This window comes from Carassius gibelio, chromosome A5, assembly GCF_023724105.1.
Source record: "Carassius gibelio isolate Cgi1373 ecotype wild population from Czech Republic chromosome A5, carGib1.2-hapl.c, whole genome shotgun sequence".
NCBI classification, from domain to species: Eukaryota; Metazoa; Chordata; class Actinopteri; order Cypriniformes; family Cyprinidae; genus Carassius; species Carassius gibelio.
This window is the reverse complement of record NC_068375.1, coordinates 11340053-11355265: the sequence shown is the minus strand read 5'-3', so window position 1 is coordinate 11355265 and position 15213 is coordinate 11340053. Positions and strand designations below refer to the sequence as shown.

The following is a 15213-nucleotide window of genomic DNA, read 5'->3' as shown; positions in this document are numbered from 1 at the left end:
AAGTAGTGTTAGTATCAATTAGTTATAAACATAAGTGGAACATAAGCTGGGTTTCAGTCTGAGCAATAATGAAGAAATACAAATTATTTAAGAGCAAAGTTTGTGGGGTGAAGCAGTATATTTAGGAAACGCACGCATCGCTCCACGTCAATAGATGGCAGTGGAAAGCACACAAACCTACAGTCGACTACAAGAAGAACATGTTCGACTGCTATCTCCGCCCCTGGGCATCACGTGGTCGTTAGTTGTCCTGGTAACGCTTGAAAGCAGTTTAGACTGAGCCAATCATATTTCAATGATTTTCGAACCCAGCGAATCACGCTCGAAAGAGCGACAATTTAAACCACAGTGAAGAATCAGGATCATATCGAGCTCGCTTGAGTGTAATCAATCAGTTTGTTCATCGAGTCGCAGCAGCAACCTCCCAAAAATGGCTCTTCGTGTCACAAGGGTAAGTTGTTTTGGGTTGTTTTTTTTAGTACTAATGCGTTTATTGCATTATGATAAAGTTCATAATTTTGTTGTTGTTTTTTTTATTGGTATGATATCCCGGAAAAATGTCCCTTATCTCGCTTGTAAACTGTTCATAGCTCAATGCATGATATACGATTAAGTTACTCTTCCCATGCAAGTTTTGCCTAAACGTAACTTTTAAAGGGTATATGAAGCTTTTTTTTTTCGCTTAGGTTGGTGCTTTTGTTGTTCTTAATTAACGTTAGTATGCTGTACTTCCTATCCTCGTGTAACGAGTAACGTTACGTGTTTGCTCAGCACTTTTCAGAACTCAAACGTGATCCTGCTCGGTCCTGAATTAATCGACACGCTAAGCCACGTCCCTGTTTCCTCGAGACTGATCTGTGACCCTCTCTCTCTGTAGAACACCCGTCTGGCCAGCAGCGAGAATCAGGGCGCTCTGCCCGGGAAAGCAGCGGTCGCGAACAAGCCCGGACTCAGACCTCGGGCCGCGCTGGGGGAGATCGGCAACAATCCACAGACACGACAGGCTTTGAGGAAGAAGGTAACTTAACTGCCTTCTGTTTTATCCGGACATTTATCTGTAATGTCTCTTTGTGTGACCCATGTTTTACACTTTAAAACAGGAAGTGAAGGTTGCACCCAAGGTGGAGGCTGTGGCTGAGAAGGCACCTGTGGTTCAACAACCTAAAAAGGAGTCTCCTAAAGTTCAGCATGATGTCCAGGTAAGCAGTAGATATAGTCAGTATGGCGGGGAGAAAGCAGCGTATTAAACCAGCCCAAAGAGCTAACGTTACTTAAGCTCCTGTAGTATCCACAGGGGGACCGTTGGACAGGTTTCTAAATGAACAAGTAACGTTCTGTTCATAAAATCTCTTGGAAAACTTCGATGGAGGGGGTGCTATTGCGTGTTTAATTAGATTTTGGTTTTAAACTTCCTACTTATCGCTGTGGCCTAGTTCTGGTTGCCTTTTGAAGTACATGACCCACAGACTGCCATATTTGCTGATTTCTGAGGACCGTTGTCATCACTCCAGTGCAGCAAAATAGCCAAGGCAAAATTTAAGTCCAAAAGTGAACGGTCATTGGTGTAACCTTTTAAGATTAACTGCTTGTGCTTTGTGTAAACTCCCTGTTGAGTGGTTCTCATTAGGAGAAACCTTCTGGCTACTGTGTAGTTCTAGCATCAGCCAGCAGGGGTCAGTGCTCACAGTTTCTGGCCCTGAGATCCAGATTAGTTTCTATAGTCTGAATTTATGATGGTTCTGCTACTGATGTATGCGCATTCACTTTGGTTTTCCATTGCAGATTTTGTCCGAGCCCTCGTCTCCTGTTCCCATGGAGACCTCTGGCTGTGCTTCGGATGATCTGTGTCAGGCGTTCTCTGATGTTATGCTCAATATCAAGGACGTGGATGCAGATGACTATGATAATCCCATGCTTTGCAGTGAATATGTCAAGGACATCTATTTGTATCTCCGTCAGCTTGAGGTTTGCCTATAATATGAAGCTTCTTCGGGTGGAATTTTGTTTGGCAAGGTATTGAGTTTTTCTGCTTGTCTCCTAGATTGAGCAAGCTGTTAGGCCAAAGTATCTGGAAGGAAGTGAAGTTACAGGAAATATGCGTGCAATTCTCATTGACTGGCTTGTACAAGTCCAAATTAAGTTTAAGCTGCTTCAGGAGACCATGTACATGACTGTTGCAGTCATTGATCGCTTTCTTCAGGTGGGTTCTTGTCCTCTTCTGGTTTGTGTAATGTTGTCTGTTATAAATGGCCTAATTTAAAAAAAAAAAATTTTTTTTTTTTTTAAACCAGGATCATCCAGTTCCAAAGAAGCAGCTCCAGCTTGTTGGTGTAACAGCCATGTTCATTGCCTCAAAGTATGAAGAGATGTACCCACCAGAGATTGCAGACTTTGCTTTTGTGACTGACCGTGCCTACACTACTGGTCAGATCCGTGATATGGAGATGAAAATCCTCAGAGTCCTCGACTTCAGTTTTGGGAAACCTCTGCCACTACAGTTCCTCAGGAGAGCCTCCAAGATTGGAGACGTAAGCTGGTTTAGCTGCTCATTTTAGTAGCACTTCTGTCAAGTTTCATGTTCTCGCAGCATGTTAATACCATTTGGTTTGCAGGTTACTGCAGAGCATCACACACTGGCCAAGTACTTCCTGGAGCTCACCATGGTCGACTATGATATGGTCCACTTTCCTCCCTCTCAGGTGGCTAGCGCAGCTTATGCCCTCACTCTGAAGGTCTTCAACTGTGGTGACTGGGTGAGTTCTTGGGTGCTATTTTTGGTTGTGTATGTATGGGTTTTTTTTTTTTTTTTTTTTTAATATAAATCTATAATCATTCTTTTGCTTTCAGACCCCTACTCTTCAGCATTATATGGGCTACACTGAGGATTCACTGGTTCCTGTGATGCAGCATATTGCCAGAAATGTTGTGAGAGTCAATGAGGGGCTTTCAAAGCATCTGGTGAGTGGATTCAGCATGTTGTAGTTTATGTAGTCTAGTGTCTAGAAGCGTTTTGACTCTGACTCACTGAAGAGTGTTTGTTTTACTTCTCCAGGCTGTGAAGAACAAGTACTCCAGTCAAAAGCAGATGAGAATTGCTTCAATTTCTCAGCTTAAGTCATCCTTGATCAAGGACCTGGCCAAGCAAATCTCGTAGTGTGGGATTGTTAAAGAGACTTGAGCACTGTGTGCTGTTTTGTAAAAACTGTAATTTATGCATGATTTTACTATTGCAATTTTTATTGTTTGAGTTTTTACAGATTTTTTTTTTTTCACCTGTACTGCCATGTCCTGAATTAAGGTGATAAGTGTTTATGCAACCCTGTACATTCTGATTTCAAATAAACATTTTACCATTTTAAGGGTTAAGCAGTGTGTCTCAAGTCGTAATAAGGATTATTTCTGCACCAGTGACACTTAACTGAAACAAGTACTTTGAAACCAGTAGTGATTATGGGATGAATAGTTCTAAATCAAGATTAGACTCCACTAATGAAGTACAGTTTTAATATTTGTGGCTAGATCATTTTTCCTAAAAGAAATATAACTGTTTTATCAATAGAATTAACTTAATTATACTTCGCGTTGGATTATGATTGCCATCTCAATTGCCCTTTATGAACCTGTAACACTATATAAATGAATGGAGGAAGTTCTGTTGTCTTCAGGTAGTTTTCATTTGGTTATTACCAGACAAAAGTTCTAAAATTTGTCTAATGCAAATTTGTAATTTTTAATCATCCAAACTTTGACACAATTTAGCCATCTTGGTTTGTGTGTGTGTTTTTTTTTTTTTTTTTAATTATAGATTTCTCATCCTCATCGACGCTGACTAATCCGTTTCTTGTTTTTTGCCTTTTTCTCTGAAAATGTGCTTTTTCTATTTTGATGCTTTGCCAAATTATGTAGTCTACCAATGTTTTTCTTTTTTTTTCTTTTCTTCAGATTATATAAACAGTTTATTAGAAATTACCAGCATGTATTTTTTCCACACATTGAATCTCCTTAAAGGAGTTTAATTGTCCTTTCCATTTTTTCAGTGGACTCGTGGGGACGTGCTTTCTGCTTTTTAACTTCGATTTATTTTTTGCTTGATCTGCAAAACAATCCCATTTTATCTAATTTGTTTGAGTCGTTTCAATTCAGCTTAAAAAAAGACAAATCGGTGATCTCTTAATTTGCTGTTGCATTAAAATGAGTAAATAAATACAAAGCATGCTGGCAAGTAGTGATTCCATAACTTGGCGTTTCTAGCCTTGCATTTTGCATTTTATACATTTATACTTGCAAAAGAGGAATGCAGCAATACAATTTATTCTGTGAAGTACAGTTACACAAAACGTCAAATATCGTTCAAGGGCAGTTTTCTTTTACGTTAATGTAAATAACAGGATTCAATTAAGTGCTCGAGTAAAGTGTTTCTTAAAAATGTTAAGGTACTTGATAAGTACAAAATGTTTTCCAAAGGAAAACTATTCCATGATCGCGATTGTTTTTAACAGTTACAGGGGCTCGTCGGTGAAATGTAGTGCACAGACTGGCCTGTAGGTGGCGACCGTTCACTTTTAATCGCGTGAGAAGCGTTTCGCAGATGTAAACAAGGTTTTTAAAAAATGTTTTATATATGACTAAGTAAACACGTTTATATAACTGTTACTTTTTAACGTTTATTGCCTAGTGTCTCTTATGCTGAAGTCTCCTCTTTTCAATGTTTATTTATATTGTTGTTGTTTTTTTTTAATTCACACATTGTGACAACGTCGATCGCCCATTGATGTTGATAGACCTCATAAACACATAAAATACAATTATATTGACGTTATACATTCAGCGTCAACCTGCATGCACAGACCCCATGGATACACATTTTATTCCATGATCATTTAATAAATTAGAAGTCCTAAGAATCTCACTATGCTATTGAGCTGTTTCATCCAAGATCTTAAAAGAACCTCACAGAGGATTTTAATTAATGGCAGGTTTAGGGTGAGTGTCTCTGGGTTGGCTGCTTTTCTAACAGCTTAACCAGCATTTACAGCTCTCCTCAATTGCAGTGGTGCAATTCTTGAACAGCATTTTGTCCCTTAAAAAGTTCAATTTCGATCTCTGAACTTCTGTCTTGTTATTCACTTCAGATTTGAATGTCTTACAAGTAAACTGCACTTGATCCATAACTTAATTAATGTGGCTTGCTAATCAAAACTGATGAGCTGATTCCTATTGAAATAGTAATACTCTTCTATTGTAATAGCCACTGCATGCACAATAAATAAACTGTCAAAATCTGTCAGACATACAAATATAATTCATAAATATCTATGAAATGCAAAAAAAGAAAGTTTTTTTTTCTTGTTGCTGTTGCTGTTTTTTTTTTCTTTAGCATGCAATATATTGCTATAAAAATGTACTGTATAAATGTGCATATTCTTTTTTCTGTGTAACAGTATTGACCTTTCACTTTTAACTACTGTTGAAAACTCTAAAGAGCACAGTGTGATACACAATAGCATTAAGCTAGACAAAACTATAGGTTTGACTTTGAACATAGTCCGTAGGGGAGACTGGTGCTAGTTGCCAGCAACAAAAATGTAAAGTGTGACAAAACAAATCAAACCATTCATTTGGCCAAAATATGTTGTAATAAATCAATTATATTAAAAACATAAAAAAAAAAAAAAAAATAAACTTTCTCTGACCTTATTTATAAAAATAAAAAAATAAAAAAATACCCTTGTTGCAAAACCTTTCAAGTAAAACTTGCCACTTTTATATACTTGACTTGGATTTTTGGCTCAAAAGCACAGCATATTACTTGTGACTATGGCAGCTCGTCAAAGTCTCTTCTAGGAAGTGCACACAGCTGCTGCTTCCCCTATTGACTAGGTTTCGTCCTTTAAGAGGGAAGGACTTATCTCCTTTGCTCCACCCTTTAGTGGCTGTGCTCCTCAGGGACCGGTGATAATGAGTCTCAGTTTCTCTGGCTGGCCGCGCTGGTAAATGCAGGTCCGGGCTGAGAACTCATACTTGCACGCTGAGGTCATGACTGGCCAGTGGGATCGGTTTACAAGACAGATTCCTCGTGAAAAGAAGAGCCATAGGGCTGCAGTTCAACTATTCAGCTCAAGCTCTAAAATGGATGTTTTATTGTTTGTCTGCATTACATTACCACAACATTGCCAAAGAAAAATGATCATATGATGCACATTCACACAAGCACTCTTCTTTACAAATTGATTTGGCCCTGAAATATTATTATTTTATCATATATTTGTATAATTTTATAATTGATTATGCCCAAGTACTTGACTGTTATAAGGAATAACTCAATTTTATCAAATCCAGAGAGTGCACCTTTAAAATGTAATTGTAATTGAGTTACATGTACAATACAGTCACACTGTCATTTAGCAAATATTTTAAAACAAAGTGACTTATAAATTAGAAACACTGCAAACAGTTTTATAAGAGGCAACAATTTTTGCAGTAGGCTATACACAACGCCAAGTTCCAAGCTTAAGTTAGTACAAAAGTTGGAGGATAGTTAGAGGAAGGTAATAAAATGTAAAATGTTTATTTTCATCACTTTTAAAAAATCACTTAATGTCTTATGGACTCTGCTTCCTAAATAAATGTGTCTCTTTATTTCTCAAAATTGCATCTCACATTCTGACTTTATATCTCAAGATTACAGCTTTGTCTTTAAAAACTGATTTACTTCATGTAATTGTGGCTTTTTAAGGATGCTTAGAGGTTTTTATTGAAAAACAAGATAAAAAGGTTGAACAGAAAACCGGAGTCTCCAGGTGAGACTGATTACTCTACCTGTGCCTCCTTTCTCTCAATCTATAAACAGACCTCAGGAACCCATCTGAATGAGGTGCTGACACAACCATGTGGAGGGGACGGAAAGACACTAATAAGAGCACAGCTGGCAACTGGGCCGCAGTCTCTCAGAGCCTGGAGCCCCGTGCATAAATAAACACAGAGGCATTCATTTTCCCAATTTATAGATTTTCTAGTAAAAGCCCAGTGTTCTTCCTGAACTTTACAGACCACTGTGGCACATGGAGGGAATAACGTGTTCTTTTGCGCCCATGCCTCGGTGTTTGGTTTCATTCAGGTGTGAACAGACATTAAAACTGTCGTGTTCAGAAGCATCATGACCATGCAAATGAAAAGAAAAAAGGCCCCTTGGATAACTTAGCCAATTGTTTGATTTCAAATTTCAAAAATATGTATGGTCAATTTTATTTACAAAAAATATATTATATATTTTTATGGACCTTACAAAGCTTTGTGACAAAAACAAAAAAAATCATAATGATAAATGGTTGTTAAATTCAGATTAAATTTAGGTTTAGATTATTTGAATTTTTTTTTTCTTTTGGATAATGCTTAGGGAAAGATGTCTGCCATGTGACTGATGACTCTTCAAACAAATTAAGTTCACGATGCCTCTGGTTTCTGAAGTTAAGTACGTAAGACTTAAACTTAAAACTCAACCTCAACTTAAAGGCTTAGGGTGTCTGTAAACTGACACACTTCTACTTTTACATTTAAACCAAACCTCTGTTATTGTGTTTGAGGGATTTCAAAGAAAATACAATCTTGAAAACGAACGACAACAAAAAAAAAGTAGCTAGCCGCACTCTGAATCCAATGCAGACATGGAAAAGTCTGGAAAAATATTACCAGACTCTCTTGGAGCTCTGCATGTGATAATTGAGGTTTACCTGTGTTAATTGAATTCAGCAGTTTGTATTTATTGTCAATCTACTTGAATGTGTGGGTGAATGTTTGTTGTAAAGTGAGCACTGAAGATACGCCTGCTTGCTCATGTCCATCTGTTTTTAACTCGCATGCACTCTGCACTTTTTTGCACAATGAAATGTGTAAAATAAAATAAAAGTTGCAAAAAGCATTGGATTCAGTGTGCTGCTAGATACTTTCTTTCTACACACCTGCAGTCATTTTTATTTTTTATTTGGAGCGCTATCATTTTTCTTAAAGAAAATAGAATCGCCACTATTTTCTAAAGCAATCTTTAGCAATCCTTAAAGGACTATTCAGGTTAAATACAATCTCTATTAACAGCATAAAAAGAATAATAATTCAACTCATACCTCAGTTTGTAGAAACAGTGTATACATAAAAAAATGTTAATAATGCAACTAGAGTCTATTTATGTATTATGTATACAGTGGAACTAGTCTACTCCATTCCAGAGACATCTGTTATCTGAGGTATTTGTCAAAATGATTTTATGTAGTGACTGACAGCATCTATTGCATAGAGTTTGATTTGCATTTAGCACAGACTGTTAATACTTATTAGTATTTGTTTGATTTGAGCAAACACTCAGTATTAAGCAACTTGCCGTGCACTGCAAAAGAAATACCTAAAATTGTGCAGACTGTTGAGGAGAGATGTGCTATTGCTTTTTCAGACCTTTTCACTTACCAGACGATAAAAGAGGGTGAAAGGTGGGCTCTTGATCTGAACCAGTGTGTTATCACCTAGCAACCATCCAGAACTAACAGCATAGCAACACGTAAAATACATCTTATCAACCACATAGCAGCATCATGGCATCTTGCACAAGAGAATACCACTGCAATGTACATGATTAACCATGGTTTACTAAGCTTTTATTGTAAATTGAATAACATGTAACTAGTGGCTCCAAAATCTTAATTTGGGGGAAGGATAGGAAAGTTTATGGATCTAAATGGGTGGCATTGTATTGACTCTGCAATTACCCCATAAAGAGTTGTGCAATCACGAGTGTATTGTTGAATCATGGCTTGAATCATTTAGCTGCAATCCCTATATATAAACACAGATGTCTGGCACCTCATATTCTAAATCAAAATTTACATTCCCCTTTCTTTTCCATTAGTGGTGAAGAAACATTTTCTGCAGCTATGTCCTAATATCACACTTCAACAAGAAAGAAAGAAAGAAAGAAGCACTATATTTATTACACAATTCTCTGAAATACTTGATCATGATTGACTGGAAGTATAAAAATAATTATTAATCATTACTGTAATAAATAAATAAAAACAAAAGTATGTAGTGATCATGACTGTGAAGTATGAAAGCAAAAACACCTTCTAGAAAAGTAATGTTTTTTTCTTTTTTTTCTTTTCTTTTTTCTTTTTCTTTTGCTTAACACTTTGCATTACCTTTATTAATCTTCAAAAATAAGCCTTTTGTTTGTGCTGACACCCAGCACTCAGGTTCACTTCGTCACCTCTACTGTTGTCTCGGTCATGTGCTGTTCCAGAGAGTGCTATGCAGGATTCACGGCATCAGAAAGATTATTTTCTTTCATAAACCGAAGGACACAACCTCACAAGGTTTATTCCAACACACCATCTCAAAATAGACGTCATAATAAAATAATCAAATCTCCTCTCTCTTGTATTTTATTTCTGTAGGCCACCATTGTCTTATTTTAGAATTTGCCTTGTAATCTGATGCAGGAGCTTCTGTCACTCAACACCAACATGATTTCATTAAAGTAGCTCAAATAATACAGCAAACTCAACCGATCGAGTCAAACACTTGAGAGATGGGTGCTAATTAAATTCGGTTATACCCCAGCCTTGCCTTCAATTCCCAAAATGTCTTGTTTTCCCCTCAAGCACGCAGCAGCAGCACTTATTGATTGGATTCAGTCAATAAAGCCTAGTTTCCTCTACTCTGATCCTGATGCACTTAGGGAGAAGGTCCCTGCCTGCATGAATGCTGCCAGGTTATAGCTGAAGAGCACATAAATTATTCAGGAGCTGTGCTTCGGCCCAGGCCTCCATTAATGATGTCACCCAACCCCGTGGAGCCAGACAAGCTCCCGTGGGATGCTATGCTTGACACTGCTACTGTGGGGGTGCTGATCAATAAGACCCCAGGCCTGCTATAGCTTTCAGAAATCAACACAAAGAAAATATGTTTCTAATAAACAATATCGCAACAACAAACAAAAATACAATGGACGTTGTAAGGCTAAATGTAAAAATAGTTTTGCAGATTTTCATTTTCAAGCTTATTCCATAAAACCACCTCATTGTTTGTTGCATTATTTACTTATCTGAACCTGTGTAAGATCGTTTAGAATTGTTTTGACTTCGTATCACTCTATACTGTTACATACAATATTATATAAGACACAAAGTACACAGAGCACATTCATTCAACAGATCTTGAAAGATGGACAGACAGACATAGACAGACAGACATACAGACAGACTGTCAGCTGGTAGCATTAACAGTTAACGGCAGCAGAGCAGAATGATTTGTAGCTGTCAGTCTGCTTAGAGTTCTGGGAAGTCAGCTGAAAGGATTCTTCTTGGACATGGAAAATCAACAAAGAAAAGACTAATATTTTGCCAGGAGCTTTTGCCACTGAATCAGAGGGCCCCTGGATCGCCATGCAGATATTAAGAGCTCAGAACCTCCAAATTATTGGCTAGTGCAGTGATCCTTGTTCTTGTTCTTTATAATCACCTTGAAATCCTGGAAAACCTTTTGAGTTGTTTCATTTTATGTGCATCCCACATGGAGTTCATCCAGTGGTTTATTTAAAATCTAACAAAAAAAAAAAAAAAACTTTCTGTTGAATGCTTACGTATTATTGTCTTTAATGCAATCTAAATGAGCTAAATTGTAACTAATCCCAGAAATGCCTGTTGAAATTGAATGCGGCCATGCTGTACACAGTGTAGCTATGATGATTTCATTTATACATACACTTGAATTTCTGTAGTGGTTAGGTCTTCAGTACTGTGAAAAGCTATAAACACTTTTGGAAGCACTTTATTTTACAGTCCTGTTCCTCATGTACATACTATGTACTTATTATTGATTACAATAACTATGCAATAACTAGGTACTAACCCTGAACCTACCCCTAAACCTAACCCTACCCCATGTAGTTACCTTGTGTTACCAGAACTTTCGTAGATAAATACACTGTAAGTACACTATTAGTACATGTAAGTACATGTACTGTAAAATAAAGTGCAACCACACTTTTAGTAAAGCTTGTTAGTAAAATAAGAGTTATTTAAAAATTATTAGACAAGAAATGGGATATTCAATCACAAGCTGTTGCTCAATGCTGTGGCGCCATATGCTCAATGAAACCGTATAGATGGTAATGCTATTGTGGGTAATGTTAATAATGGGTTTTGAATAGTGTTAGTACAATTACATTACAAATCAAGATAACGTTTCATATATCCACTCCATTTAAACAGGGAAAATGCTTATTTTAGTACATTTAATCTAAAATGTATAGTTTTTTGGAAGTATACTGAATACTGTTTCATTTATACAGAATTTGTCATTGTTAATGAAGATATTTATAATGTTGTTATAGGTCATAGTGCCAGCATAGCGTTATCAGGAGCCTTCTATTAAACCCAGCTCTTGGATATTTGTTGAATACCAAAGTTATTGGCATGGCACACAGCACCTCACAATTAGAATCAATTGTACTTAGTATTCACTTAACATTAGCCAGATTTTAACAGTTGTTTATTATTGCTTTCCTAGAAAGTTCTACGTTTTCTTTCATGGAGACAGACGAATAACAGAAGAATAAAATGTTTCCAGATGTCAGATTTTCTTTTTTATACCGTAAAAAGGGTATAATTACTTGAAAAAATGTGAGGCCTTTTCCAAAGTAATTTTCAGTCATTTTATGTGCACTGGTGTTAAGGTTATCTCCATACACAAACTCTTGCTGTTCTAGCATTTTTGCAAAGAACTCATGCACTTTTAAACTCATAATTGATTTATTCCATGCTTTCTTTTTTCCAACAAGAGGAATCCTCAGAGATTTCCTTCAGAGATCTGAGAATGAAACCTTTTTGAACACAATGAACATTAATCATGACATTTAATGGGAGCTGTCGATTTCATAATTAAAATAGCAACTGTTTGGAAGTGTGAAAAGCTTTTACATTTATGCAAATAGGATGTCAGGTTATCCAATGTAGGTGTAGAGCATGATCAGCTGCCTAACTACCAAACAATAATGTAATCTAATACCAACCTGTAATAATTTAAATCATGTGTAGCTTGACCAAGTATAGTTTTAAAACAACTTCCACTTTATTAGTTGCTCTAATACATATATAGAGCACACACTGTTGCTGGGTGAAACATTTTCAGTGTAGAATCCAGGGCTGGATTTTACAGTCACATATAAGTTTTGGGTCCCTAGATCACTGCTATTTCAGGTCTCCACTGCAGCATCAAACAAACAGATCTCACCCAACTCACAGTAGAGGATCCAGAGCTGCGTCTGAAATCGCCTGCTGTATTTGTAGTCCTATGACCTAGTATGGCGTCAGTTGCATCGCTTCACTGCAATTCACAATTGCTTCCCGGTGGCCTCATGGGGTAGTAAAAGGTCACTCCAGATGTAAGTCATCCAGGTGCTGTTTATTTCATTTGGACATATGACTACTCGCCTACTATTTGGGCTGGAGACAAACTGGAGCTGGTGTAATCTCTAGCTGCTGTACCTCGCAAGTTAATGATATGAATGTAATGTCAATATATTTACTGCTCTACACTTTCAGATGTTTGTGGGACATGTGCTGCACAAATAAACTTGACGTGCCTCACCAAAGTCTAACAAGAAGAAACTGTGTTAAATAGAATTTGACATGCAAGTAAAAAAGTATCTGTCCTCTGCTTTGCCACTATAAGGGTAACACAAAATTGGTGAAAAATTTTTGAGATTCTGATCAGTGTAATAGCATAAGGATAAGGATATCGCATAGTTTTGGAGCCAAATGCAAAAATGCTCCTCCTCCTTTATAGATATCCTACTACCAAAACTCCAGAGTTATGCAACCTTAAAGTGTGTGGTGGATTGTAGCATGATAAAAGAAAAATGCTACAGTATATAAACAACTCTGCATTAGCATACTTAGCATAAAAATTCCTATTATCATCCTCCACTGTGATTTAGTCACACACAAGAAAGGAGGAACCCAACCATGTATTTTACCTTTGACACACACAAGGATTTTATAATCAAAGCCAGGTTGTTAGTGCACACAGCTTGATATTCATAGAGTGTATGTGCATAATTAAACACCAGAAGCAGTAGAAAAGAGAGTGCAGAAAACCAAAAATGCCATATCTTGAGACCAGAATATCATACATTAGATACTTGAGGGTGGGCTCTTTTGACTTCAGTAAGAAACCTGAACACCATAGAAAAGTGGTTGCTAAGTGTTCTTAAGTGCTGACAACCATTTCTATTAATCTCCATTTGAGCATTTGAGTGATACAAATATATTATTTTATATATTATTCATATATTTTAGAATTCTCATTATTTTTGGTTCTATTTCATTGCACGAAAAGGTATGATGGAAATGTTTTCTCTTTCTCAGTCAGCATTGTGAACCTCCATTCAAGGCTGCCTGTCATCCCTTTTACTGTCTGCAGTTGACAGGATAACATTGAAGTGCAACATTCAGATGAGGGTTGCTCTCGTCTGATCATGGCAGACATTTGAATTAGAAAGATACAGAAGGTTAATTCGCCTCTCAGTAGACTCCCTCAGACGGAAGGTCATGCACAATTAAAATGTTCTCTCTGCTATATTTGTTTCAGTGCAACCACATAAATTATTATTTTTTAAATACATTGTGAAAATGTTTTGACAGTTAAGTCAAGTCAAGTCACCTTTATTTATATAGCGCTTTAAACAAAATACATTGCGTCAAAACTGAACAACATTCATTAGGAAAACAGTGTGTCAATAATGCAAAATGACAGTTAAAGGCAGTTCATCATTGAATTCAGTGATGTCATTTCTGTTCAGTTAAATAGTGTCTGTGCATTTATTTGCAATCAAGTCAATGATATCGCTGTAGATGAAGTGACCCCAACTAAGCAAGCCAGAGGCGACAGCAGCAAGGAACCAAAACTCCTAAGTTAGCTCCTAGTTAACCTAAAAACATGCTTTATATGGTCAGATATAAATATCCAACTAGCATTGTTGGCTGAGTTTTTATTAACATTAATGCTATTCTTCTTAAATGCTGAATGCAACTTTGGTAAATTTGCTAAAAATGTACTTACACTGGGTGTAGCAAATTTGCAAATTATACATTTGACAAGCTTTACTTTTTTTCTGATATTTATGTGATATACGAATCTTTAATAAAGTGATAAATACTGACAGTACTTATATTCTGCTGATCCACTGTTAGAACGTGGAACAGAAAGATACTAGAACGGTACCTAAATGAGATACTTCATCCAGAAATAAACCCCATGCATTTGCAGGTCTATCTGACTTTCTTTCTTCTGTGAAACACAAATGGAGGTTTTTAGAAAAAATTATCTATCTCTGTAAGTCCTTTGACATTGACATTTTGACAGGGGATGCTGACAAATTAGTAAACTGGATTAGGGATGGATCCCACAATACCCTTCATAAAGTGAACACTGTCTGTAGAAAAAAATTTGATAAGATACACAATGTATATATATCCAGTGGTGCTTTGCTACTAAACTGTTAAAACGTAAAGCCAAACGCTTGAAAAACATCTGCTGTCTCTTCAAATGAAATCACATTTTCACTGGCTGACAGCTACAACCCCAGAATGACTAATACTGGTTGTTGTTGTTCTTAATTAATGCACCTTTCTTTTGTTATCTTATAATAACATCACCTCCCCCATGACATGCCCCATGTGTTATTAACAGAGTTAATCAGGTGAGAAATTATATTCTTCACCTCCCCTGTTGTGTTTGACCGCTAACCAGTGACAGAAGACGGGAAGCACAAATTAAATGGGTCACAAATCAGCTAAAGAGTGAGAGGGCTGGAAGAAAAGTAATTGGATGGACAGAAGTGTGTGCACTAATCAAAGCCGTAAGGTAAAAGTGGCTAGCCAAGAGCATGTGATGTCTGAACAAATGGTGCCAAAAAGTATAATAGATTTCTGGTAATGATAGAATGACACAGAAGACAACAGTCAAAGGTTGATTTCCCTTTTGTTGCATGGCAAAAGGTAAACTAGTAGAGTAAGTTCAATGTTACTTACACATCATTGACTACAAATTGGATTTCTGCTCATTAATCTTGTGAAAAAGACTCAGACAACGAAAAATCCTGCCCCTAGACTCTCGTTATTGGTTGAGCCAGAGCTTGTATTGATCTTATCTTATCTTGTTATT

At 36.8% G+C, this 15213-nt stretch overlaps 1 protein-coding gene across 1 annotated transcript; it reads left to right on the top strand.

The window, feature by feature from the left end:
- Positions 1–292: 292 nt before the first annotated feature.
- On the top strand, positions 293–3366 carry LOC127993383 (G2/mitotic-specific cyclin-B1). The gene is made up of 9 exons (XM_052591715.1): positions 293–451; positions 878–1018; positions 1101–1199; positions 1783–1965; positions 2042–2200; positions 2292–2528; positions 2613–2753; positions 2848–2958; positions 3053–3366. Exons 1-9 carry the CDS (start codon positions 431–433, stop codon positions 3152–3154), a joined length of 1194 nt encoding a protein of 397 aa, XP_052447675.1. The 5' UTR covers positions 293–430; the 3' UTR covers positions 3155–3366.
- The last annotated feature ends 11847 nt before the right edge of the window (positions 3367–15213 follow it).

What these genes read in the sequence shown, in the direction of transcription:
- LOC127993383 (XM_052591715.1), top strand. Translation starts at nt 431, where the DNA reads ATGGCTCTTCGTGTCACAAGG. An exon ending in AAGTTCAGCATGATGTCCAG is followed by an intron (nt 1,200 to 1,782) that starts GTAAGCAGTAGA and finishes TTTCCATTGCAG; the next exon opens with ATTTTGTCCGAGCCCTCGTC. An exon ending in GAGCCTCCAAGATTGGAGAC is followed by an intron (nt 2,529 to 2,612) that starts GTAAGCTGGTTT and finishes TTTGGTTTGCAG; the next exon opens with GTTACTGCAGAGCATCACAC.